Here is a 26,520-nt window from a genome sequence, read left to right as displayed (position 1 = left end):
CCTGCCTCCACCACTTTCTGGCCGTGCCCCTGGGGAGTCACTTTACTGTTTTTCTCACTTAACAGAGGGAGCAGTAATTCCCTCCTGGGGTCAGCAGAGGAAGACACCTGATATAGCGAACACAGCACCTGCGCCACATCAGTGCCCACCTTGAATATGACTGCTTTCGCCTGCCACTGGACGCTATGCACCCAGCTGGAAAAGGTCAAATAAAACTCCACAGTAAAGGAAACCTGTGGACGCCGTATGTACAAAGTGAGGTTTAATAAGGGTTACAAACGTTTGTGAGGTTTCTGGGACAACGGCCCCCACCCACCGGGAGGAGCATGCTCTGCGGACGCCGCGGCTTTTCAGCCTCTTGGGGCGGGCGCACCAGTCGCCGGCGGTGGTCAGAGCGCTGCACGGCCAGCGTGGCGCTTCTGGTGTTCGCTGAGGTTGGAGCGCTGGCTGACCGCACAGCCATACTCGTCGCAGGTGTAGGGCTGTTCGTCGGTTTGCGTGCGCAGGTAGCCCACGAGGCTGCAGTTGCGCACAAAGGCCTTGCTGCAGTGGTGGCAGATGTAGGGCTTCTCGCCCGAGTGCAGGCGCTCGTGCTGGCGCAGCTCCAAGCAGCCGCGGAAGGTCTTGCCGCACTCGGGGAAGCTGTAGGGCCTCTCACCAGTGTGCGCGCGCTGGTGCTGCACCAGGCCCGAGCGGGCCTTGAAGACCTTCTCGCACAGCGGGCAAGCGTAGGGCTTGGCGCTGCTGTGCGTGCGCTGGTGCCGGCTCAGGTTCGAGCGCTGGTTGAAGGCCTTGCCGCACTCCGGGCACTCATAGGGCTTCTCACCCGTGTGCACGCGCCGGTGCTCCACGAGGTGCGAGAACAGGCCGAAGGCCTTGGCGCACTCGGCGCACTCATATGGCTTCTCCCCGGCGACGAGCACCTGTCTCGGACCTTCCTGAACACAGTCATCACAGGGCGGGCACCCTAGCGGAAAGGAGCGCCGCGCCAGGGCCAGGGCTGGGCTGCGGCGGTGGCGCTCAACTGAGTGTGTCTTCTGGTGATGGTGGAGGCTCGAGCAGCGCACAAAGGCCTTGCCACACTTGGCACACTCGTAGGGCCGTTCGCCCGTGTGGATGCGCTCGTGCTGCAGCAGGCTGGAAGTGCGCGTGAAGGCCTTGCCGCATTCGTCACACGTGTACAGCCGCTGTGCTGGGCGGTCAGTGGCACCAGGGCTAGGGCCGCACTCAGGACACATTGAGAGGCCCGTTTGCTGCCGCTGGTCGGGGCCGAAGCATTGCCCACAGTGGACACACTGATGGGCCTCCTCTGCCACCTGCATCCGCTCCTGCGGGGCCAGCAGGGCCCTCCAGACAAAGGCCTCACTGCACCTGCAGGCCCGGGGCCACTCCACGGAGGGGCTTCGTTTGAGGGAGAGGTTGCAGTGTCCTCGGACAGGTCTGGCCATCCTCCCCCTGTTCGTATGGGTGCCAGACTTTGCGGACCTCCTGCAGCTGAGCCCAGGGGCAGCTACGGTGCAACAACTGTCTACTGCAGTGGTCAAACACAGGGGGCTTCTCCCTAGGGGGTGCTCTGTGATGCCACGCCAGGCAGTTCTGGCTGGAGGCCCTGGCACCTGCTGGACTCAGACAGGGGCCCTCCCCAGCATGCAGCCCCTCGGGGATGGCCAGGTCTGGGTCCTGGGAGGAGGCAGGGCCAAAGGGCTCCTGGACAAGGGGTCCGGCTCCTGTGCTGTGATGGGTGCCCAGGCCGGGATTCACACAGAGGCTGTAGTCACAGGAGCCCCCACCTGGGGCAGTCGTCCTGCCGCCCGCTGCGGCTCAACAAAGGCTCCCCTCCTGAGTGGGGTGCCTCCCAGCTCAGTTCTCTGCGACGGGGGCCTCGGCTCCTTCTGGAGCTTCTCCCGGCCCAGGGAGGCTGCCTGGAGATCAGCCTTGGGGATTCCTCCCTGCCCAGCGCTCTGGGCTGGAGCCTCCATCATGGGGCCGGCCCCCAACACGGAGTCCTCGTTGTAGGATCTGGAAATGCAGAGTAGAAATGGAGGTGGAGGTGGCAGTTCCCAGGAGGGGAGAACTGGAGAACTGGGCCAAAGAATGACGACCCCAAGCAGAGGCCTACAGGGGTGCCCCCAGCTTTCCCCAGCCAGACAAAGTGGAAATGGAGTGATGCTGGCCATGATAACCCGGGAGCCACTGCCTCCTGTCCCTCTTTGCCATGCTCCAGGCCACCACCCAGACCGCACAGAACAGCTTCCCTTGCTCTCTCTTCCCCCCAGTATCTCCCCTCCTCCTCCACACCAGCTGCTAAAACACCGTCACCCCTGGCATGGAACTTCAGAGGTCCTCCTCCCCAAAGCAACAGGGACTCACCTATTGCTCAGCTGCATGCTCCCCAGAATCACACCTCCACACCTGACCACCAGCTGCCCAGGGGCGAGCCTAGCGCTCCAGATCCTCCTGGCTCCCTGCCTTGGCAAGGCCTGTTCCCATTCTCCTGCCATCACCCAGCTCTTCTGGGAGGTGTGAGGTGGGACTCACCTGGCAGGGGGGAGCTCAGCTAGGAGGTCTGCCACAGTTGCCTACACCGGGCCTGCCCCTTCCCACTTCAACCAGGTAAGTTTGGCTTTCCCTGGCCTAGTGGTCTCATCCTCAAAATGAGTATAACTGTAAACGTGAACAGCTGAGCATGGGAGCTGACAACCCTCATCGTCCTGGCAAGTGTGGACACCAGGGAGACCTGATGCCTGCTACTACAATTCTCAAATTCCATTGTGGCTATATCAGTTTTATCGTTGCTGTAACAAATTGCCACAAACTCAGTGGCTTAAAGCAATGCAAATTTGACCTTCACAGTTGTGGAGGTCAAAAGTCCTAAATCAAAGTTTTGGTGGCATCAGTATCTTCTGGAGGCTCTAGGGGAGAATCTGCTTGCCTTTTCCAGCTTCTAGAAGCCACCTGCTTTCCTCGTCTCATAGCCCTTTCTTCCACCTTCAAAGTCAGCAGTGAAACATCTTCAAATCTCTCACACTCAGTCTACTGTCACATCTCCTTATAGGACTCTGACCCTCCTACCTCTTCTTATATAAGGATGCTTGTGCTCACACTGGGCCCAGCACAAATAATCCAGGGTAATCTCCCCATCTCAGGGTCCATAACTTAATCACACCTCATAATTCCTTTGCTGTATGAAAGCAAACATATTCACGGGTTAGAGGGACTAGCATATGCACATATTTTTTTGGAGGGGGGGCATTATTCTGCTTACAACAAAGGTGGACTTTTCCGAGCTCTTCACACTGTTTACTGGGAAAACACAGTATATGCATCAAAATGTCATTTAGGTGAAACAAATGGTTAGCCTGGAATCTTGAAGGATATGCTTTCAGCTCAGACCAGTCCCATCTGGAGAGAGACTCACTTGGCCAGGCACAGCTGTGACGTGCAGAGTGGGGAGGGGGTTCCAATGTGCAGACAACATGCATGAAGGGGTCGGGCAGAGGAGAAGGCCCACCTGGTGGGCAGACTGGATACTTATGGGGCAACTGAACAAGAGGTGAGAAGACAGAAGCTTATGAGAGCCAGGTTTCTCACTGTTGGAGAAAGAAGTCACAAATAAAGAAAGGGATGGGCTAGAAGCAAACCCTGTGGCACCACACTGGAGTCACAATGTGAGTTCATGATTTTTAATATACATTGATGGAGGTAGAAACACACATGCATATAAATACACATCTCCTGAGCAAGCTAACAGCCAATAAAAACAGAGAGGAGGAGGAAGGGGAGGAGGAAGACTTGCTTCTTAACTCAATGACTCACCGAGAATCTGAGAATTGACCTGTAAAAGAGACCCTGGGTAAGAACGAGACTTTTCAGGCCAGCCCGTGGCTCACTCGGTAGAGTGCCGTGCTGATAACACCAAGGCCACGGGTTTGGATCCTATATAGAGATGGCCGGTTTGCTCACTGGCTGAGTGTGGTGCTGACAAGAACGAGACTTCTCTAGGTTCTTACTGCTTTCAGAACAAAGATGGATCTGTCCAGCACAGCCTTTGGGCTATGAATCAGTGATGGCTAACATCACATGTAGAACGTGAGATGGAGGACACGCTCACAGCACCACTGTAAATCACCACTCCGCTGAGCTCAAGGGCTCAGGTTCTTCTTTAGCTCTGTGTCCCTTTCCTGTGGAAGGCAGATATCCCTTTATCAAACGTCTGGAAATCTAAGGTTATTTAGTGAGACTGCTTGCTCCACTTCTCCCTTGACCCACTGTCACTTTTTTTTTTTTTGTAACTTTTGCAAATTTCTAACAAATAGTTGCTCTGGGCCACCTGGTGGCCTGAAATAACTTGACCAGGTACTAAAAGGAATCAGGAAGCACACATTGATCTTTCAGCCAAGAACACTTCAGAGCGACTGGATGTATTTCATTCCAGGATGCTGCTGCCAACAGTCTCTGATGGATTATTTCATCCTTGGACATTGTAACAATGGCTGAAATGCATTGATGGTCAGCACTCTGAGGGCAAATGTGTTCGAGCAGGAATCATACACATTGAACTAGTTACGCACAAGAATAAGGAGAGCTAGACAAATCCCACAGGTCATGAAGGGCCACAGAGGCAAATTGGCCCCATTACTGTTCTGCTCTCCAGGAGGCTGCTCGCCTGAGCTTGGGAAGCTGAAGGCCCTATGTTGAGGTGGCCTCATGTGTTTGGCAAATAACAGGTCCTGGGCATTCATAAAGAAACAAAGGTGACAATAAGGACGGGCCTCCAGTATGACCTGAGGTTTCTCAAACAGTCTCGCTCCAGTCACACATGTGGTAACTGCACAACCCTCTTGTCCCCTCTGGATCTGAGACTGGCCTTCGACACAGGCCAGATGAGACCACCCCTCCCCGTCTGCACCTCAAAGCCACACAGAGTCTGGGTTTACTAAGACTTCATGGAGTCCCATCTGGACCCATGAGGGTGCCAATCCTTGCTGGCTCTCTCTCCCCCAGGGTGGCACTGATCAGGGCTAATCTCAAGGAAGTCCAACCCCTCCCCCCCCCCCACTGTGGAGACTGCCCTTTGTGCCTTGGTTTCTTCACTTAACAAATTAGCCAGCCAGAGCTCAAGACTCAAGTGGCCATGCTCAGAAGTGAGGAACTTCTCTGAGCATAAGGACATCTGGCTGACACTGAATCCTGGCAGTTTTTTGCCCCAGTGCTGGATTGTCCACAAGGCCCTTAGGGTGACTCATCACCATCTGTTCGATGGAAGGGTGTAAGAGAAGGGGGCATTCAATTAAAGGCATCTCCTTTCCAAATACTGTGGATTTGAGTCCGAGGATATTCCTTTCAGAAGAGGGGTCGGCTGGCTGCTACTGTAGCTTGTTATTCTCTTTCTGCCCCAAAGTATTGACTATGCAGCTTCCCAAGAACAGGACTGAGGAACACGGGCATACAGGTGAGCAAGCAGCCGTGGGCCCCACCTGCTCACCAGCGCGGACTGTCCCAAAAGCAGAGGACATGCATCTAACTCACAACAGATGCCATGCCCAGAAGTGGAAGGAGATGGCCTCATGAAGTCTTCAGGGGGTTCTCGCAGGCCCCCCAGGGAGGTTCTTTCTCTAGAATGTGGAGCATGGACTCGTTGTGTGAATAGAGTAAGTGAGCTGGGGCTCCAGGTTTCAAAAAGCACCACTTGTACCCCCTGGAAAGTTGGCAGTAAGCCCTGCCTCAGTGTTTGCCCTGATGAGGACAGATGGCCAAGAAGTCCTGACAGAAAAAAGGCAAGTGCAGAACACACTCCCACAGGGCTGGGGGGAGTGTAAAACAGTGCAGCTGCTATAGAAGTCTGGTGTTTCCTCCGAAGGTTAACCATGGAGTCACCACACCGCAATTCCACTCCTCAGTATCTACTTCTCAGTATCTCAGAGAAATGAAAACAGGGTTCAAGTGAAAACCTGTACAAGAATGTTCAAAGTGTTATTCACAATAGCTAAATGATGGAAACAGCCAAATGTCTATCAAATGGCCTACAAAAATGTGGCATATCCACAGAATGGAATATTACTCAGCTATCATAAGGAATGAAGTACTGAAATATCCTACAGCATGGATGGACCTCACGTTATGTTACATGAAAGAAGCCAGCCAGCAAAGACCACATATTGTATAATTCCATTTATGAAAAATATCCAGAATAGGCACATCCACAGAGAGAGAAAGTAGATTAGTAGTTGCCAGGGATTGAGAGGGGGGAAGAATGGAGAGTAACTGCTTAATGGGTATAGCGTTTCATTGTGGGATGATGAAAATGTTCTAAATTACAGTGATGATGGTAGCACAACATAGCGAATAATTAAAAACTTAAAAATATACTAAAACCCGGGCCGGCCCGGTGGCGCACTGGATAGTGTGCCGCTTGGGAAGCGCCGCAGCGCTCCTGTCCGAGGGTTCGGATCCCACATACAGACCGGCTCCCGCTCACTGGCTGAGCGAGGGGCGGGAGCAACGCCGAGGCTTGCGATCCCGTTGCCGGTCCCCGGTCCGGTACGGGGGCAACACTGAGGGTTGCGATCCGTTGCCGGACACGGAAAAAAGACAAAAGACAAAAAAAAAAAAAAAAATATATATATATATATACTAAAACCCAACCTGAATTGTTTACTTTAAAGTGGCTGATTTATGCTATGGGAATTATATCTTAAAAAAAAAAAGCAGAATGCAACCATGGCATAAAGTGTTCCTGCTGCAGCATGGTGGGTGTCTGCCCACCCCACAACATCCAGGACGTCATTTGACCTCCAGCCACAGGGAGAGCATTGCACAGGACAGAGGTGTGTGGGTTTTTAAACAATACTTTTTTTTTTTTTTTTTTCTAAAGATGACCGGTAAGGGGATCTTAACCCTTGACTTGGTGTTGTCAGCACCACGCTCACCCAGTGAGCAGCATTTTGACAACTAGAACATCATTAGCATTTCAAAAGTCCCTTTCATTCCCTTTTTCTATTCCCACTTTTCCATACCTACTAAAGCAACCACATTTGGCTTAGTTGAGATTTGCCCTCATTTTAAAGTTACAATGGAATGAACACATTATTTTCATGTTGTTCCCTTTATTCCACAATATAAGAAAAACTATATTTTCTGTTGTACACTGTATTCATTCCTGTTGGGTTTGTAAAACGTAATAACTTCGTATAGCATACATTATACGAAGTTATACGATGTCATCTTTTAAAGAAAAAAAAAAATTGCTAGGTAAACATAAAACATTAAATTCTTGCACATGGCCAAGCTTACTGTGCACCAGAGCAACAAGCACAGTTTTCACATCAGAGGCACAAGCTCCAGGGTGACAGCATTTTCTTCAATGAAGTGTCTCTTAATCCATTCACATAAGAAAGAAAATTCTTTGTAGAAAGTTGAACATGCCCACTGGGAATAATGGGCAGCATGCTCAGGGCACAGGGTGATTCCTTTTTTATTTTATTTTATTTTATTTTTATAAAGATGACTGGTAAGGGGATCTTAACCCTTGACTTGGTGTTGTCAGCACCACGCTCACCCAGTGAGCAACCAGCCATCCCTATATGGGATCCGAACCTGGGGCCTTGGTGTTATCAGCACTGCACTCTCCCGAGTGAGCCACGGGCCGGCCCACACAGGGTGATTCCTTATGGTGGCACAAGCCCAAGGGCACTGCTGTCCTCTTATTTACAGATGGGAAACTGTGACTTGGGAAGGATGAGAATCAGGCAGGACACAAGGCATGGGGACTCATGTCCTGACCATCGTGCTCTGTCCACACCCAGGCTGCCCATTGGCTCCCACCACCATCTGTTGAGTTCAGCTTCTGCCTCTCACAGGCATGGGCTTCTCCCTCTGAAGAGTATCTGCTGGCCATGGAGAGCTGTGCAGGGCAGGCCCACCCTGCCTACCTACCCTGCACCTCCCAAGTGTCTGCCTCATTTTGTACAGTTACTCGGTCTGCCTTTGAGAGGCCAGGCTGACTCTGCAGGGGGCCAACTGCAGAGAACTTAAGGAAGCTGCCAAGACCCTCTGCTAAGGGGATCGGTCCAGGGTCACTGCCAGGCTGGGATCCCAGGTCCCCACACAAAAGAGGTGACTCCCCAGCCATGAACACTGCTGGGGTGCTCTGTAACCCCAAGGTACATTCCAGCCCCTCACACAGAAGAGTGAGCACCCCACCATGAGGGCTGAGCAGCAGGAGGTCAGATGCCCAGGGTTCTGTGCCATTGCTATTATGTTCCAGCTCAGACCCCTGGGGAGGAGCCAGACTTCCACAATCTGGTATCCTGGAAGCCCCACAGGCAGGATTCCAATCTCTCTGACACATGAGGTCACAGTACCCCAGGTATGTAGGACCTGGGCATCTGTTATGCTCCTGCTCCAGGCTTCCAGTGAATGCTGCCCCTGAGGGGTTGCAGCTGCTGGCCTCGTGCTGCAATCTGCAACAACAGCTGGAGGCCTAAGCAGGGCCTGGGGCCAGCACTCTACATGACCTCCTGGATCTCTAGGGACCTGGGAGCTGAGGATGGAAGAAGACACCTCGGGCAGCCTGGCCATACCAGGACAGCTAATCACCATGGAATCAGTGGAGAGGCCCAAGGATGAACAGGGGCATGAGGTTGCCCAGAACTGGGCAGGTTCCACTGAAGGAGGCTATAATGGGTTGAATGATGTCCCCCCAAAGAAGGTATGTCCACACCCTGATCCCTGGAACCTCTGAATTGACCTTATTTGGAAAAAAAGTCCTTGCAGATATGATTAAGGATCTTGAGATCACCCTGAATAACCTGGATGGGCCCTAAATCCAACGACAAGTGTTCTTATAAGAGGAAGGCAGAGGAAATTTCAACAAAAAGAATAGGAGGCCATGGGAGGACGGAGGCTAAGACTGGAGTGATGCAGCTGCACTCCAAGGAACACCTGGAGCCACCAGAAGCTGGAAGAGTAAAGGAAAGATCCTCACCCAGACACCCTGATTTCAGACTTCTGACCTCCGAACTGTGAGAATAAAGATCTGTGGCTTTAAGCTACCCAGTTTGTAGTAATGTGTTCTAGCAGCCACAGGAAACTAATGCAGAGACTGATCCAGCACTCTCGGTTGCATGTGGGAGCTCTCCTGACTCCTGATGATGGGGAGTCAGATGACTGCTTAGTGTCTGAACAGAAGGTCGGGGGAAGCCAGGTGGTCCTGGGAAGAAGCAGCAGCCCCAACGTGGCAGGAAGGTGCCCTGAATGAATGTGAGGTGGGGGCCAAGGACCACCTGTTAGCCATGTGCACAGAGCATTTTCAGGAGAATGGTCCACGGATGCCCTGCTCGCATTGGTGGCTCCTCTGCCAAACAGCTGCAAGGAGACTCTGCCTCCTAGCAAGAGACACAGCAGGTGGAAGCTGTAGACCGTGGCTGAGTCTCCTGGCCCCCCTGCCCTGCTCCTAGCCTGCACTGTCCAACTGTCTCACCTGTATTTGGACAACCTTCCACCCAGGGACCCAGGATCTGAGGCTGAACACAGCTAGGGCAATCCAGGCTCCTGGTCCTGAGGCTCTGGGAGTCGGTTCTCAACCCTGCATTACAGCTCTCCAAGATGTAACAGTGATCTCGTCTGCCGCAGGTGAGCATGTGCCCCACCCTGGGTGCTCACCCAGCCTTTCTAATTGTCCTCAGGGCTGCTGGTGTTGGGGTACAGGCTGAACAGCAGCCATATTATGGGACAAGGGGACTGAGAAGTTAACATGTACAAGGCTGAGCTCTGCAGGACCAATGGGCAACAGCATACTCGGGAAGGTTAGTGAGGTTCAGCGTCCTCACTGAGTGTGGACATGGCCTAGTGCCGTCTTATCAGCCCAAGAGGGTATGTGGGGAAGTCAACATAGGTGGCTTTGAGGTGTGGAGACACAGGCTCAGTGCCCAGCCCAGAGCCACTCTATCTCTCTGGGGCAGACCAACCTCATCCGCACTGACCGTCCCAGCCCATATGTTCTATACTACACTGTACATGCAGTGGAGAGAACAGTCCACTGCACACAGTAGGGCAGAAGGAATGTCCACAACTCCCTTCTGTGCCTGTGCTCCCCACTGTGCCTCCATCCTCAAGGATCAGCAAGCTTCGACATTCGCAAGACATCTACTATGTCAGGGTCTGGGGACTCTACTCTTATAGTGAGTGAATAAGGGGAGAATAAGCAAGAATTAAAAAAACGAAAAAGGAGGCAATTTAACAGAAAGACAAAGACGTTAACATCAAACAAGGAGCAACGCGAGAGCGTTGTGGAGGGAGGCAGCGGTTTCTTCTGGCCTCTCTGAGGAGGGAACACTGGAGCTGAGGCTAAAGAAAGAAAAGGAACCGCTGGGTGTGGCGACAGGGAAAGGGGACTGCAAATGCAAAGCCCAGGAGAAGGGACCAGAGGCAGTAGGTAGGCGGATGTCGGCCACGGGGAGGATGTGGGCTTCATTCTGAGACCTTTAGGCCTCCCCTCCCGGCCTCAATCTCCACACCCAGGATGGGGAAACTCAGGAGCCAGAACAGCAGACGGACCCGCCCGGAACTGAAGGCCCCGCGTGCGGTGGTCCGCCCGGACCCAGCGGAAGAGGACCGGAAGGGCGCGGAATCACGCCTTCGCCGCAGGCACCGCGCGCCGGGGTTGGGGAGGGACGCGGACGGCGGCCATGCCGAAGACCTGGAGGTCCCCACCTCGCAGTATGGGATCGCGGGTCCGCGCAAAATGCCACTTACTCACTGGGGACGGCCCGTACAGATCCCCTGGTCCCCGCCCCCGACACAGCGCGGAGCCTTCCTCCCGCCTCCTCTGGGCCGCCATGGCACTGAAGGGTCGTGGCCGCCGCAACGGTGGGCGGACGCCCGCATGGCAGCTGCTGGGAAACGTAGTCCAGCTGACTGGAAAGATGGCGGAGACCGGGACTCCCGGTTGTCACAGCAACGGAAGCAGGCTATATTTAATAGGCAGGCGCAGACCTGCGTTGTCGCCCAGGAAACTGAGCCTCCTACCCGAGTAAAGTCCCGCCCCCGAAAAGCGGGTGATTGACCACGATAATGATTGATTGCCCTCGCTTCCAGTCAGATTTCTAGGAGGTCCTGACTCGGAAACAGCCTGCGATTCCCAGCATCAGTCGAGTGGGAGAACTGGGAATGGGAAACAACTGGGGAACTCTGAAATGTCCCGGTGAGCGGGCTACTCGTCAGACAGATGAAATCAGAGTCAGTGGGAATGGATCACGAGCATCTGGGTGTCAAAACCCCCCAGTTGGGGAGACAAATTTGAGCCTTCCCTCTTGCCTCCTTGCCATAAAGCCTTTTCTAAAAAAAAATTAAAACAAACAACCTGCCGAGCTGATTCTAATCTGTGCAGCCCCGTTGGAGAACCACGGCCTCCCCAACCCCAAAGGTGGTTTTAACCCTACTAGCTCTCTTTGGTAGGATGAGCTGGTCAGGCCTCCTACTCATTTATGTCTCCCTCATCTTGTCCCCATCTATTCCGTGGCTCCTGCCCTCCATAGGGACATCTAATTTAGTTAGCCGGTTCAGTATATGTATTGACCCAGCAAGCCCCTATCTGCTTCCACTGCATCTCTCAGGGGCACTGGGACTGTTCCATTCCCTTTCTCAATCCTGTGAATATCTGGACATCAAGCGCCCTGCCAAGGGGTCTGTCTCCCTGTCCAGGGACAACACTAGGACTTACCATGCTCACCGAGGTTAGGGAGGTGGCTGAAGGGCACTTGGAAGGCCGCTTGCCCGTGTGCGTCCCCTGGTGGCTCAAGAGCAAGTTGCACACGAAGGCCTTCCCTCAGTTGCTGCAGAGAAAGGAGTGCAACCGCTGGCTCCGTGTGGGCGTGCAGGTTTTGCCACTGGCTGAAGGCCCCACTTGCCTCAATAAGGATACACATAGGACTTCTTGTGCCTGTGGGTGCACTGCTGCTGTAGGAACTTCGAGCTCTTGCTGAAAGACTTCCCATTCTTGGTGCACAGAAAGGGTCCTTGCTCACCAAATAAAAGCCTCATTGCTGTCAGGGCAGGCATGGAGCTCTTGGCACTCATGGAGGTTGAAGTGCCAATAAAAGGCCTTGCTACCCAGCAGGCATAGGTGTGGAGGGTTTGTCGAGGCAGACCAGCTGCAGGGTCTGTGGAAGGTCTGCCTGCCTTCCCAACTTTTACACAAGACTGTTGCCTAAGTGTACCCTGCAGGGTTAATGCTGGGGCCAGAAACAGAGAAAACACCTTGCCACACTGGCCACATACATGTGGCTTCAGGAGTGAGTTCCTGGGTCATACAGGACACTGGAGAGAAAGTAGGGCTCCCACACAAGGGGTCCAGCTCCTTTGATCTGAAAAGTTCCTGAGCTGGGGCTCATGCCAAGGCCACAGCCCTAGGACTCTGTGCTCTGGGGAGCTGTCCTGCTGCCTGCCACCTCTCCACACAGGTCTCCCTCCTAAGAGGAGGTGTCTCCCAGCTCTGTCCTCTACACGGGGGCTCGGCTCCATTGCAGCCTCTCCTGAGGGCCCAGGGAAGCAACTGAGAATCAACCTCCATCCTGTGGCTGGCCCCCAACATGAATCCTGGTTGAAGGGTCTGGAAGAACATAGGTGAAATGGAGGTTGGCAGTTCCTGGACAGAAGGTGCTAGGATTCATGAAGGCAGACCCCAATGCCTGAGGCATCCTGGATGGCTGGGCTAAATTTCCTCAAGAATCTTGAAAGCTGTAGAAAGAGGAGAGAGAGAGAGAGAAAGCATGAAATCTCAGCAGAAGCTGCAGGCAGCCAGCACAATGAGTGAGGTGGCCAGAGGTCACCTCCTTGCCTCTCCAGGCTTGGTTCTGCCCCTCCCCTCCACTGTCTTAATCATGGCACAGAACCTGTCTTCTCACCCACTGCAGGCCTATGCTGACCTCTGACATGTCCTCCTCATCAGCTGCCCTGGACATACTTCCAGGCTGTCCAACTGACAAGTCACGCCTAACACTAGCCCTTTGGTGGCTGTGCTGGCCTCATGATGGGAACTACTGCAGACTGGGGCTTAGAATTCAATGTATGTGTGTGGTATGCAGAATAATGGACCCCCAGAACCTGTGCATGTTACCTCATATGGCAAGAGACTCTGCCAATATGATTATCCACATGGGCCCTAGGTATAATCACAATGGTCCTGAAGAGGAAGGCAGGAGGGCCAGAGTCAGAGAAGAAAGTATGAGAACAGAAGCAGAGGTCCAAGTGATGTGACCGCAAGACAAGGAATACAGGTAGGTGGCCTCTAGATACTCATTTTCCAGCAAGAAACACATTTTCCCCTGGAGCATTCAGAAGGAACACAGCCCTGCTGTCACTTTGATTTTAGCCCCTAACACTCATTTTGGAATTCTGACCTCTAAGTTGCAAGATTATAAATGTGTGTTGTTTTATGCCACTAAGTTTGTGGTAATTTGTTATAGCAGCAAATAGGAAACTGATATGAGGGTTCTTCAAAAAGTTCACGAAGGGGCCGGCCCGTGGCTCACTCGGGAGAGTGCGGTGCTGATAACACCGGTTCACTCACTGGCTGAGCGTGGTGCTGACAACAACAAGTCAAGGGTTAAGATCCCCTTACCGGTCATCTTTAAAAAAAAAAAAAAAAAAGTTCACGAAGGGTTGGTCGTGAGCTCAGTTGGTTAGAGAGCAGCCTTGTAACACCAAGGTCAAAGGTTTGGTTCCACTTGCTGGCCAGCTGCCCTCCAAAAATAAATAAATAAATAAATAAATAAATAAATAAATAGGCCTGGGGCCTGCCCGTGGCTCACTTGGGAGAGTGTGGTGCTGATAACACCAAGGCCACGGTTCGAATCCCTATATAGGGATAGCCAGTTAGCTCAGCATGGTGCTGACAACACCAAGTCAAGGGTTAAGATCCCCTTACCGGTCATCTTTAAAAAAAATAATAAAAAGTAAAAGCCTTCTTGAAAAAATAGAATTAAAAGATAACACAAATTTTTTTGGCTAGTACAGGGATCCAAACCTTTGACCTTGATGTTGTAACAGCCTGCTCTAGCCAACTGAGCTAACTGGCCAGCCTCCCATCTCCCTTTTGAACAGAGCAAGTGCAGGCCTCAGGCCCAGAGCCTCTGTCTTCAACATCATCAAGCACAATTTAACCACAGTAGTCCCTCCTGGTATTTCTGCCTGTGGTTCCCTTCCTCTGTCACATAGTGCTGGTTTTACATTTTGGATGGTGGTGTTAAATTTCCTTATCAATAAATGAATCCAAGTAAAAACAAGTGAATTGATATATACCAGTGGCTACCAATCTGGGGACAGTTTTGTTCTCCAGGGACACTAGGGATGCCTACAGACATTTTGGACTATTACAACTGACCAGGGGTGGGAGGTGGGGAGTGCTACTGGCATCCGTGGGTAGAGGCCAGGGATGCTAGTAAACATTCTAAGATGCACAAGACAGCCATCCGCCACCTCCAACAAAATGGCAATAATGCCGAGGTGGAGAACCCTAGTGAAAGAAAACCACGAAGTACAGGTGGAACACTCAAGGGGCGAGGATTGTCTGGGAAGGACTGAGTTTGTGCAAGGTGGAACTGGGCTCGGATCTAAGTAAAAAAGGCCAGACACAAAAGGCCATATACTCTATGGTTCCATTCCTGTGAAATGTCCAGAACAGGCAGAACCATAAGGAAAGTAGACTCAGTTGCCAGAGGCTGGAAGGAGGGGATAAGAGGGAATGCGGTTAACAGGTAGAGTTTCTTTCTGGGGTGATGAAAATGTTCTGGACCTAGACAGTGGATGATGGTTGCATGACTTTATGAATATACTAAAAAATACTGAATTGCACACTTTACAATAATCTTGTGAGGGCTGGCCAGATAGCTTGGTGGGTTAGGGCGTGGTGTTGGTAACACCAACGTCAAAGGTTCAGATCCCCACACTGGCCAGCTACCAAAAAAAAAAAAAAAATCTTGTAGTATGTGACTAATATCCTAATTAAAAAGTTTAAATAAATAGGCAAGCACTCTTGACATGTGATATTCTGCATTGTCACAGGACTCTTCCCAAAGTCTCCACCAAGAAGAAAGCCCTCACCTCACCAGATGTGCCCCCTGGAGCTTGAACTTCCCAGCTTCCAACACTCTTCAGGGGTAGCCAGATACCACAGTGGGAGCAGCCCTATGGAGAGGCCCATGTGGTAAGAAACTAAGGCCTCCTGCTAATAGCAGTGTGAGGGAGCAGGTCCTCCAGCCCCAGACAAGCTTTCAGATGACCGCAGCCTGGCCAACAGTTTGAGGGTTTTTTTTGTTTGTTTGTTTGTTTTTGGCAGCTGGCCAGTATAGGGAGGTTTTTAAGTTTTTTCTTTCTTTCTTTTTTTTTTTTTTGTGGCTGACAGTTTGTAACCTCATGAGAGGCCCTGAGACAAAACCAACCAGCTAAGCAACTCTCTAATTCCTGACCCTCAGAAACTAGATGAGACAATATACTGTTTGTTGTTTTAAGCTGCCAGATGTTGAGATAATTTATGTGGCAATACACTGACTTAAAATGTAATTCCTGTTTGATCCCTGTACTGGCCAGCTGCCAAAATAACTCAATAAAGTAATATAAAATTTAATTACTGTTTCTAAATAAAATTATTCATTCTTTTATATATAAATAAATAAATAAAGCTGTTAGTAAAGACCTCGTGGAGAAGGTGGAATTCAAGGTAAGATCTGAGGAAGGAAGGGAGTGAGCCACAAGGCTCTCTGGGGAAGAGCAGGTCAGGCAAGGAAACAGCATGTGCAAAGGTCCTGGGGAGGTCCTTGTGGCTCCACACACAAGATGAAGGTGGAGGGAGACAAGGGTCATAACTTGTGGGCCTAGCAGGTCATGGTGCAGATTTTGTCTTTTCCTGTGAGTGACACAGGGAGCCAAAGAAAGTTCTGAGTAGGGGAGGGACAAAACCTGACTTAAGATTTTCACAGGCTCCCCCTGGCTGTCATGGGGAGAATGGAAATTTTCCTTTTTGGGGCCTGGCCTTAATCTCTGAACTTCTACAGGGTTGAGAAGTGTCTGAAGCTCCACAGCTGGGCCTGACTCCCAGACACAAGGGGTCTCACATGTGCCAACCCAAGTCAGAGCCCCTCACCGCACCCCCACAACCCCTTCCCTGCCTCCAAAGCCTGACTTCCAGCCAGAAACCCAGGAGGTGGACTTGCCAACCTGGGTAGGGGTCCAGTCACTTAGCAAAGCTTGCTGTCTGTCTGCCCCTCCTTCTCACCCCATGACCCTACTGGAGGGGCCTCCTGCCTCTCCCTCCACATTCAGCCTCCATGAAAACCTCTGAGGGATCTAATACTCCACATTGATGTTGCCAAGTAGCAACACAGGATGCAAAAGAGCCCACAGGGGAAGTATTTCTACCATTCAACTCAATGTGGCATCCTCTGCAGGCGTCTGTGGGCTACGGGCCATCTGTCTTTATACCTTTCTGATCCTATGTACCTCTCCTGCATTTTCTCCAATAAGCAGATGTTACTTTTGGAAAAAGATATAAAATCAAAAGGCATCACATTTTTGCAGTCACAACACTTCAGTGACCCCTTGTCCTAAGAGTTGAGCTGGGTTATCTGTTACTGTGTAGCAAACTACCACGACACCATTTCATCATGGTCATGACTCTCTGTGTGCATGTAGACCAGCTCTATACTAACTAGAACCTCCACTGGAGTGGCTCCAACAGCAGGAGATGACTGGGGTGTTATGTCTGGAGCCTGGCATACAGCAGAGCTCCATAAATGTCTGTTGAATGAACAACCCATTTTACAGAAAATTAACTAAGGCCACAAAAGGTTGGGTGACTTAACAGTGGCAGCAGCCAGTAAAGGGCAGGTACGGACGCTCAGGTCCACAAGCTCTGTTGTGTGTCCGCAAGTTCCAAAGTCTGTTGTGTGGCCACAGGCTGTGCAGTCCCTGGCAGGCCCCTCCTTTGGACCCCATCTGTCAACCTTCAGCCTGTGGGACACCTACCCTGCCAAGACCACATTTAGGAAGCTGGACCTACAGTATACAGGTGCCATCTTGGCGGCACGAGCCCTGTGTCCCTTGGTCCAGCGAGAGAGTCTGATACCAGTCAAATGATCACTCAATATAATGAGAAAATCATGTGAGCTTCCAAGGGGGAGAGGCTGAGCCCGAACTTTACAAATCCTATAAAAGCAGCTAGGCACCATCCGGCCCTGTGCAGCTGAGTGTCACACGGATTGATTCATTTAGTTCTCACGCCAAGTTTAGAAAGCGGGCGGCATTCTATCCATTTTACAGACCGGGAAACGCGGGCTCAGAAAGAGGAAGCCTCAGGGGCTGGCCAGTTAGCTCGGTTGGTTAGAGCGCAGCCTTAAAACACTAAGGTCACGGTTTCAGATCCCGCCAAAAAAGAAAAAAAAAAAAGAAGAAGAAGAAGAAGAAGAAGAAGAAGAAAGAGGAAGCCTGGCCAGGGCAAAATTCCTAGCCCCCTAGTAAGTACAGAGCTGATCTATACACACACACACACACACACACACACACACACACACACACACACTCTCTCCTAGCCCCCTAGTAAGTACAGAGCTGAACTATACACACACACACACACACACACACACCCGTGAGCATAATAAAATGGTGTTGCGATGGTTCGCTACTCAGTAATTGATAAGCCAGCCCCAATTCTGAAACCTCTCCAGGAATCTGCAAACTTTAACGCCCAGAGCCCATGCAGGGCTTTAAATGCATGGGAGAGACTGGAGCTCATGAACTCCCCATGCGGGGCGGGGCGAGGGAGGCGTTCCGTGTTATCCTTATTTTACAGACGAGGACGCTGAGGCCCAGGCAGGAAAACCACGCATACCGGGCTGAGCCCATGCAGCCTGACTCGGACCCACTAACCACGCCTCGGTCACGTGCTCCACGTCGCCGAACCCCTCACCTGCCCTGCGAGCGCGGGAACATCGCGCCCCACTCGCCCATCACGGACTGGCAAAAGGGAGCCTCCCGCGCCGGGCCCAGGAGCCGGTCGCCGCCGAAGAAATGGGTGGCTCCTCGGGAGCTATCGCCAGCCCTCTGAGTGGCCTCGGACCCGAGGCTCTGACGCGGCAGGTGGCCCAGGCCGGTCGCCCCCTCTAGCCACGTTCCACTTCGGGTCCAGCCTGAGCCAGACCTCACGGCCCCTCCGCCCCGGAACCAACAGCGCGACCCCGCCACAGCCCCGCCGGGACCTGAAGGGCAGGGAGTCCAGCCGCTTGCCCCTCAGCGACGCCCTGATTGGGTTGCTCTGGGAGCCCGGAGGACTGCCGTCTCGGTGGTTCTCCACGCCAGCGCCGCATCCAGGGTCCCTTTCCCCGCTAAGTGACCTCCAGAGGAGGCCCAGACGCAGGGCCTTCCCCGCGTCTTTCGGGCTTGAAGGAACTGGTCCTAAAGGCCCGTAGGAACCAGCGCGGAGACCTGAAGGAAACGTAGTTACGCCCCGACTACGATCCGGACTCTGACGGGTCGCTGTACGACAGCGAATAGGACCAGAGAGAACGGTGTGTTGTCACGCAGGACTGCTAATTATGGTTGCCTTGGCGACCGTCCCCCAGACCTAACGGGGCGGTAGGGACTTCGGCTTCCGCATGAGGCTGAAACCTTCCTGCAATTCGCCATTGCCTTGGAGACGCCTCACATCATCCTGCCCTCCAGTTACTTGGATGCTGGTGATTGATAGCTCCCAGGCGGAGGGCCGGACCTCCGACCCTGGGCCCGCAGTCCGCAGGCGCGTGGGGACTCTAGTGCAGAATGGGGCAATGCCAGGGCTCCCCCAAAATGTTTGAGCCGTGTCTTTAGACACCCCCCCCCAAAATGCCTGTGTCCGAGTTCTCCCGGCTCTGTGACCAATAATTTCCTAAATTCCCATTTCGAGTTCCCACAAGTCCAGTTGCCTGAGTCTCCCCTAATTCATTCCTCCGAGTTCCCCCAATATTCGCCTCTAGTCATTCTCCAATTGCTAACTCTTGGTTCCGCCAAGTCTAGGTACCTGTTTATTCCTAGTTTGTGCCACGCACCCCCAAATCTCAGCCACCACGAATCTGTGTTTGTGACTGTTCAGAGTACATATATCTGGTCCCCCAAATCTGAGACCCTGCACCTACTAAGTCAGGATATATGGGTCTCTAAAATGTTTCTGGGTTTATCCTAAATCCAGGCCCCTGAGACCGCCCCATTAAGACCATGTTCCAAGTTCCCCAAATCCAGCCCAGTTCCTCATCTCCCCTATCCCAGGTGCCCCAAGTAAGGGTATGGGACTGGACCTTATCCAGCATTGCCACTCCAGCTATGCACATTCTGCCCCATCATCCCCTAGTTCCACAGAGCCACCCCAACATGGTCCCAATTTACAGCTGAGCAAGTTGAGAACTTGGAAGAAGCTTAAGCCAGTCCAACCCAGCATATAAACTGGCCCAGACACCCGCCCCTGCCTAGAGGTCCAGAATTCCCCCTCCTGGGCCAGACCACCCACCCCCTAGGAACCCAGCCTTAGACATGCTGGTCAGTGCCAGGGACAGCAGGAAGCCCAGGGCAGTGGGCAAGGCTCAGCTTGTCTGCCATGGAGCCATGGGAGAGGAGATAGTTGGATAGTCTGCAGGAGTTGGAGGAGCAATAAATGTGCTGTTGTAATAGCCTGAACAGAAGTGACTCCATTTTGCTAAGCCTTTGAATTTAAAAACTTATTCTTTCCTGTAACTCAACCAAACAGTCTGCAGCTAATTGCCAAAACACAATGACTTTTGCTCTCACATTGTATACAAATAATAAGAGGGAAAATTATTAACTCATATGGCCATTCTTTACTAGTTTACTAACCTGATCTTATTTGAGAATAACAGGAACTGAGCCCATGGAGAATGATAAATGACGCTGGTTAATTCCCACTGGGAAGTTCCTTGACCATTATCTGAAACACTGAAGCATGTCTGCACGTCCCCACTTGCTCACCATAAATCAACTTTCCACCCCAGAGCCCTATAAAACCCTTTTTTTTTTCCTTTTTGTCTTTTTTCTTGACCGGCAACGGGTTCGCAACCCTCGCGCGCGCTCAACCAGTGAGCGGACCGGTCTCTACATGGGATCCGAACCCTTGGCGGGAGCGCCACCACGCTCCCAAGCGCCGCACTCTACAGAGTGTGCCACCGGGCCGGCCCATAAAACCCTTTGACAAACCTGGGAAAGGCAAAGATGGTCTTTGAGGCATAAGTCCATCATTTCCCCAGGCTGCCAGCTTCCTGATTAAGCCTACCTTTCCTTACATCTACACTCGTCTCTCAATTATTGGCTATTGAGCGGTGAGCAAACAGACCTTTGGGGTTTCGGTAACACTGATGTTCATTCATTCCTTTATTTGAGCAGGCCTGGAGTCAAGGCCAGCCCTTCTTGATAATTACATGTGTATTAGTCCCTTTCTGTTGCTTATAACACCATACCTGGAACTTAAGAAAACAAAATTTATTGCTTACAGTTTCAGAGGCTGGGAAGTCCAAAATCCAGGCAGGGAACACATCTGGTGAGGGTCTTCTTTGGTGGCTTTACAACAATGCAGGGGTCTCACATGGCAGAAAATGGCACAGCAGAGATTCTTCATCTACTCTCCTTTTAAAGCCTCCCGAACCACATCCCTGACCACCATTATTAATCCATTCACTAAGCATGGTCCTACAATCCAATCACCTCCTCAATGCCCCCCCTTTCAATTACCATAATAGGACTTCCCACCCTCTTAACACTGTCATAATGGGGACCAAGCCTCCGACACATTAAACTTCTGGGGGACACAACTTAATCCATAATAACATGGTTACTGGATAAGCAGCATTTTCTTTGAAGAGAGAGAGGGCTGAGAGGCAGAGAGAGTCCTTCTCCAGATTATGCCAGATCCAGGGGAAAGGACTGAACGCATTTGTTCATTGAGCAAATATTTCTTGGGCAGCTTGTATGTGCAGGGACCCCCAGTCATGATGCGGAGAGGGCGGAAAGGCCAGCTGAGGCAGGGAAGGTCAGACTTTGGGCCCAGCCACCATAGATTCCCAGCCCACCCTCTTGCTGTGTGATTCTGGGCAAGTTATTCCACCTCTATGGGCCTCCATGACTATGTGTAAAGTGGGGATGTCCACCTCATAAGATGGACTCCAACTAGGAGGTGGCCGAGAACAAGGTGGAAGGGATGGTATCATAAACTGTCGCCGTGAGGTAGTCAGGGAGAGCCTCACCAAGAAGACATGAAAGCAAAGGTCACAGATGGCAAAGGGAGCCTTTAGGATATCTGGTGTATATTAGTTTCCTGTAGCTGCTGCAACAAATTACCACAAACTTGGTAGCTTAAAACCACAATCTATTTTCTTATAGTTCTGAAGGTCAGAAGTTCAAAATCAAGGTGTCACAGGGCAATGCTCCCTCTGGAGAATCTAGAAAAGGACCTTTCCTTGCTTCTTTCAGTTTCTGGTGGCTCCAGACATTCCTTGGCTTGTGGCTGCAACGCTCCAATCTCTGCCTCTGTGGTCACATGGCCATCTCTCCTGTGCTTTTGGTTTTGGGGGGTATTTTTTAGGGGGTGGGCTGGTCAGTATGGGGATCTGAACCCTTGACCTTTGTATTATAACACTGCAGTCTAACCAACTGAGATAACCAGCAAGCCCATCTTGTCTCTTAAAAGGACACCTGTCAGGGGCTGGCCAGTTAGCTCATTTGGATAGAACGTGGTGTTATAACACCAATGTCAGCTAGCTGCCAAAAAAAAAAAGACACTTGTCATTGGATTTAGGGCCCACCCCAGTAATCAAGGATGATCTCATCTTGGGAACTTCAACAAAATTACATTGGCAAGGCTGGCCGGTTGGCTCAGTTGGTTAGAACATGGTGTTATAACACCAAGGTCATAAGGGTTCAGATCCTCACACCAGCCAGCCACCAAAACAAACAAAAAAACAATAAATTACATTGGCAAAGACTCTTTTTCCAAATAAAGTCACATTCACAGGGTCTGGGTATCAAGACATGGACATCTTTTTGGACGCCACCATTCAACCCACTACAAGTGGGCATCCCACGGGAGCACATGGTGGCTGCACCAGGGTGGGCCATGATGGACTGGCCATGGGTATAAAACTGGATTTGGGACTGGGCAGGGCTGGGCTTGGCTCTACCAGGCAGCTGGGCGTAGCCAAACCTGGCACATTCCAAACTGGTTGAAAATCAGGTTGGCAATTTCAGCAGATATCCAAGGTGCCAGCAAGGGCAGCGAGCAGTCACCATGAGAAGGATATGAGGACAGCTAACAGCAGGACTGTGGCAGAAGGGTGGACAGGTGAAGTGGCTGCCTGGACAGTAGGGAGGTGTCCCAACAGGGCCTGGAGGATGCTTTCCAGGAGGTGGGAAGCCTGGGTTGGGGCTGGTCAGCCCAGAATGGACATGATGCACCAGGAAGTGAGGAAGTCCTCTGCAGAGTCTCTGGGGTTCCCACCCAGTCTGAAGAACATAGTGCCTGCAGCCCTAGACCTATGGATTCAGACTCTGGATCTCGTCCCAGCATCCTGAGGACCTGGGGAAGACATCCTGGGCCTGGCAGGGGCCTGTGAATCTTGGCTGTGCAGGACCACGTCTACAATATTCCCCAATCCCCAACTGATGGGACAGTGCCCAGGACCTCCCACTTGCCCTCCACAGCATGACAGCTCATTCTTGAGAGGTCTATAAAGATGTTCATTATCAAATAACTATAGGGGCCAGGCCACCAGCTCCAAACTGGCCTTGCTTGATTTCATTCTCATGACCACACTGAAAGAGAAAACAGGTTCAGAAGAGTGGGTCCCTGCCAGCTTTTGAGAAAAAAGCAGGGCTGGGGAATCCCACTCTGGATCCTGGCTGAGTGCCAGGGCAGCCCCCCTGGTGAGTGGTGCCTCTGCCTGCTCCCAGCCTTCCTGCTTCCCTCCAGCTAGTACCCCCTGCCCAGCACCTAACCCCTTCTCCAGCCCCACAGGACCCAGTGGGAGCCCCAAGGCCACTGCTCTACCAAGGGTAGACAGCAGAGGTAATGGCCATGGGCAACAGGTTGGCTGTCACCCCCATTGGAGCCTGACCCCCTGCCCAGGTCATCTTTAGGGCCTGTGTCCTTTCATGAGCTGTGCCTGACTACAATCCAAGGGAGCCCACAATAGGGAGCCCTCCACAGTCTCCAGATTGAACCACCCCTGGAATTGGGCCAGGGGGAGCCTTTACAGACAACCAGTGAAGAAACAACTGCTGAGCACCTGCTATGTGCATGCCTGGGAGTGGGAGTGGGGGACAGGCCCAGGCTGTGAGAAGGACTGACTGGATCAAGTGGCTGGACCTCCTTGAATCCTGAGGCTAAGATGGGTACCAGGGGCATCACAGCCCCATATGGCCCTGGAGTCTAGTTCTGCTAGACATCACCCCTATGCATGATGCTAGCATGGGTGTGAGGGCACAGTGGTCGCTGCCTCTGGGAAGCCGACCAAGGCTGATTCCACATCTCAGCTCAGCTCACCTAGGGTCCTAGGTCTAGGAGGCGCCGGACACGCCACGGGGGTGTGAACAGGTCATAGGGTGGCACACATTCTCCACAATGGCCACTGGGGTCATCGGGTGAGGCTGTACAGTGGACAAGGGTACCCACCATCATGCCAAGCCCCTGCATCAGCCCAGTAACTGTATCACCACAGGCCCCAGATGGGTCAGAGTGGGACCCGTCCTCCAAGCCACCTACTGGGCACAGTTCCATGGTTTGCGGCCCTGGGAGAAGCTGACTGGGTGGGCTTCCTGTCCCTCCTCCCGCTCAGGGAGTAAACTGAGGCCCAAAGAAGGAAGCTTTACACCACCCCAGAACCTCAGAAAGGGCTTTCGGGTCGGCCCCTAGCCGGGGCTGACCTGTTCAGAGACTTCTTGGAGCAGCTGGAGGAGGGGATAGAGCTCCCCGGAGACAGGGGCTTGGGAGGCTTTATCTCCAATCCCTCCTCCTTTTAACGTTTGGCCTCAAATGTTCGTTTCCAACCCTAACCCGCCTCAAAAGGGCATCCCTGGGAGCTGGGTCTGCAGTTAGGAAGGTCCTCCTGCTGAGCGCCGCGGTCAGGGAACTGCAAGCCCCTCGCGGGGGCTCCCCACCTGTGAGTGACACAGATAAGGGGCGCCCTCTAAGGGATCCTCAACCTGCAGGCCCCGACCTCCTCCAGGATCCCACCCGCAGCTTCTAGCTCCCTCCGCTCTGGGCCGCCTACCCGGAGATGGCCTTAACATCGCTCCTGGTTGGGGTCTGACTCCCAGCGCCGCAACCCCAAGTCACTCGTCCGGGCGTCCTCCCTTCCCCGAGGCCGAAAGCAATAACTGGGCACCAGAGGTGGGGGTCGCGGAGAGATGGTGGGGGGCCGCGCGTGGGTTGACGAGAGGAGCCAAGCCGGAAGTTTGCCGCTCCCTGAGGCTCCTACCCGCAACACTTCGAGCTGAGCTTGCGAGCGTGGATGTACTTGACCGGAGATGGGGGAGGGGGCTTGCGCGTGGATCCGCGCATGCACCCAGCGACCTGACACAGGCGGGTCCCACTCCGCCAAACCGGGACCGCAGCGTGTGCGTGCCTGTAAGGCGGCCATGACCGCAGCGAGGAACTAGAGGACGCCCACTGGCTATCCCCGCTAGAAACCCACGGCGGTTGGGGCATGAGGTTAGTGGCCAAAGAAGGAAGAGCACGGGCCAGACCTTTGCCCTTAATAGACATGGCGGCATTGCCCTCACGGCGATCTTTGCGCTTGTGGAGGGGCTCACAATAAACGGGCAAATACTGGATATAGGACATCCGCCAGGCAAGCTGTGGACCGGCTTCTGAAAGTGCGCGTGCGCAGGGGATTTACGCATTCCCTCTGGTCTAAAGGACGCCTTTACATACTTACTCTGGATTGGTCCGTGCGCCCATGATGTCTTTTTACGCATTCATCGCCTCCGCTGACCCGGAAGTTCTCGCCCCAGTTAAAAGCATTGGCCCGCGACGTGCGGCCTCTTCCTGTCTGTGCCAGAGCGGCGCGTGGTCTACGCCGAGCGACAGAGACTCCCCGACTGCGTCCTCAGGTGAGACCGCTGCGGGGTCTGGGGTTCGAGGGACGGCCGGCCCAGGGTCTTCTTGGGAGCCTTCGGCGGGTCCCGAGGCCCGGGCTTCCCTTCGTTGGTCCTCACCTCTTCCTCCGCGAAAACGGTGCGGAGGAAACGGCGCGGATGTACTCACTCTTGGTTTCTTGCTGGTGCTCCGTCGCCTGCGTAGCTCTGCCGCTCACCAGGCCTCGGAGATGTTGGTTTGGACTCTGAAATTGTACACTGAGATAAGAAGCTTCCGCTTTCTTGGCTACGTGATGCACTTTTTGCTCTGTACACGTTTTCTCAATAGCAGCTCTTTGCGCCACCTTACTGTTGGATAAGGATCCAAGTCTTTGCGTTGATTATGCCGCAGAATTCGTACGGTGGTTCTTGGTGCCAGATAACGTTTCATTCTACAGATAAGGAAGCCGAGTCCAAAGCGATTTGTTGATTCTCCCAGGGTCGAAGAGCATGCAAATGGCATGGCTGGGATTTGAATCCCAGCGGGTGCGGTGTCAGGGCATTTGGTATTACCTGTGAAGCCATCGTGCCTTGATCCATGCAGCAGCTGTTGACCGTTTGACTGCCAAGTCGTAGGCCCAGGGGCCCTGCTGACAGCTGAGTGGTTTTTCTAGGGCTCAAAAAGATGTTCACAGCATTTCTTGGCTCCCTGGAGCTCCTCAGTTCGCCACAGGAGGGGCGGGGGTGTCGCAGTCTCAGAGAGTTGGGGGTGGTTGTGTTTTTGCTCTAGGCTAGCTGGGCTCTGACAGTTTCTGTCTGCCTCCAGGATGACCGAGTGGGAGACAGCTGCACCGGCGGTGGCGGAAACCCCCGACATCAAGCTCTTTGGGAAGTGGAGCACTGATGATGTGCAGATCAATGACATTTCTCTACAGGTGAGAGGGATGTGGCGGTTGATCTTCCCAGCTGGGGTTGGGAACAGATAGCTTCTTCCAGGAGGGAGCATTTGAAATTTGTACCAGTCCCACTGAGTTAGTGGTTAAAATAATGACCGGTAAAGGAGGGATCCCTGGACCATCACATCCATTCTTTCTCATGTCCTGCCCAAAATTTGCTCCAACGTTTGTCATGAGGTGGTTTCCTCCCCAGAAGGAGCATCACATCCCACATACTGGTTTAGGGGGAGGGGATAGTAAAATAACACATAACATAAAACATGAAATTCAGTATTTTAAAGGAATTTACCTCTTCAAGGCATTCCCACCTTTCCTGAGTGGGAATCAAACCCGGGCTGCAATGGTGAAAGCACTGAATCCTAGCCATCAGACCCCCAAGAAGTAGTAAAATTCACCTTTTTTTTTTTTTTTTTTTTTTTTTTTTCCGTGTCCGGCAACGGATCGCAACCCTCAGTGTTGCCCC

At 52.6% G+C, this 26,520-nt stretch overlaps 2 protein-coding genes across 2 annotated transcripts in view; one reads left to right on the top strand and one right to left on the bottom strand.

The window, feature by feature from the left end:
• Positions 1-245: 245 nt before the first annotated feature.
• ZNF837 (zinc finger protein 837) lies at positions 246-18,088 on the bottom strand. Its single transcript, XM_008572191.1, is given in 6 exon segments — positions 246-1,416; positions 1,418-1,878; positions 1,881-2,019; positions 3,817-3,835; positions 11,723-12,738; positions 17,963-18,088. Coding segments are annotated over 5 exon segments (1,920 nt in total). The 5' UTR covers positions 11,997-12,738; positions 17,963-18,088; the 3' UTR covers positions 246-389.
• A 6,952-nt stretch (positions 18,089-25,040) lies between these two features.
• RPS5 (ribosomal protein S5) overlaps positions 25,041-26,520 on the top strand; it is a 5,706-nt gene continuing 4,226 nt past the window's right edge. Inside the window, exons 1-2 of the mRNA XM_008572190.1 lie at positions 25,041-25,137; positions 25,928-26,036. Coding sequence (XP_008570412.1) covers positions 25,929-26,036 — 108 coding nt within the window. The 5' untranslated portion in view covers positions 25,041-25,137; position 25,928. The remainder of the gene's footprint in view (positions 25,138-25,927; positions 26,037-26,520) is intronic.

This window comes from Galeopterus variegatus, unplaced genomic scaffold, assembly GCF_000696425.1.
Source record: "Galeopterus variegatus unplaced genomic scaffold, G_variegatus-3.0.2 Scaffold764, whole genome shotgun sequence".
Lineage (NCBI taxonomy): Eukaryota > Metazoa > Chordata > Mammalia > Dermoptera > Cynocephalidae > Galeopterus > Galeopterus variegatus.
This window is presented reverse-complemented; position numbering and strand designations above follow the sequence as displayed.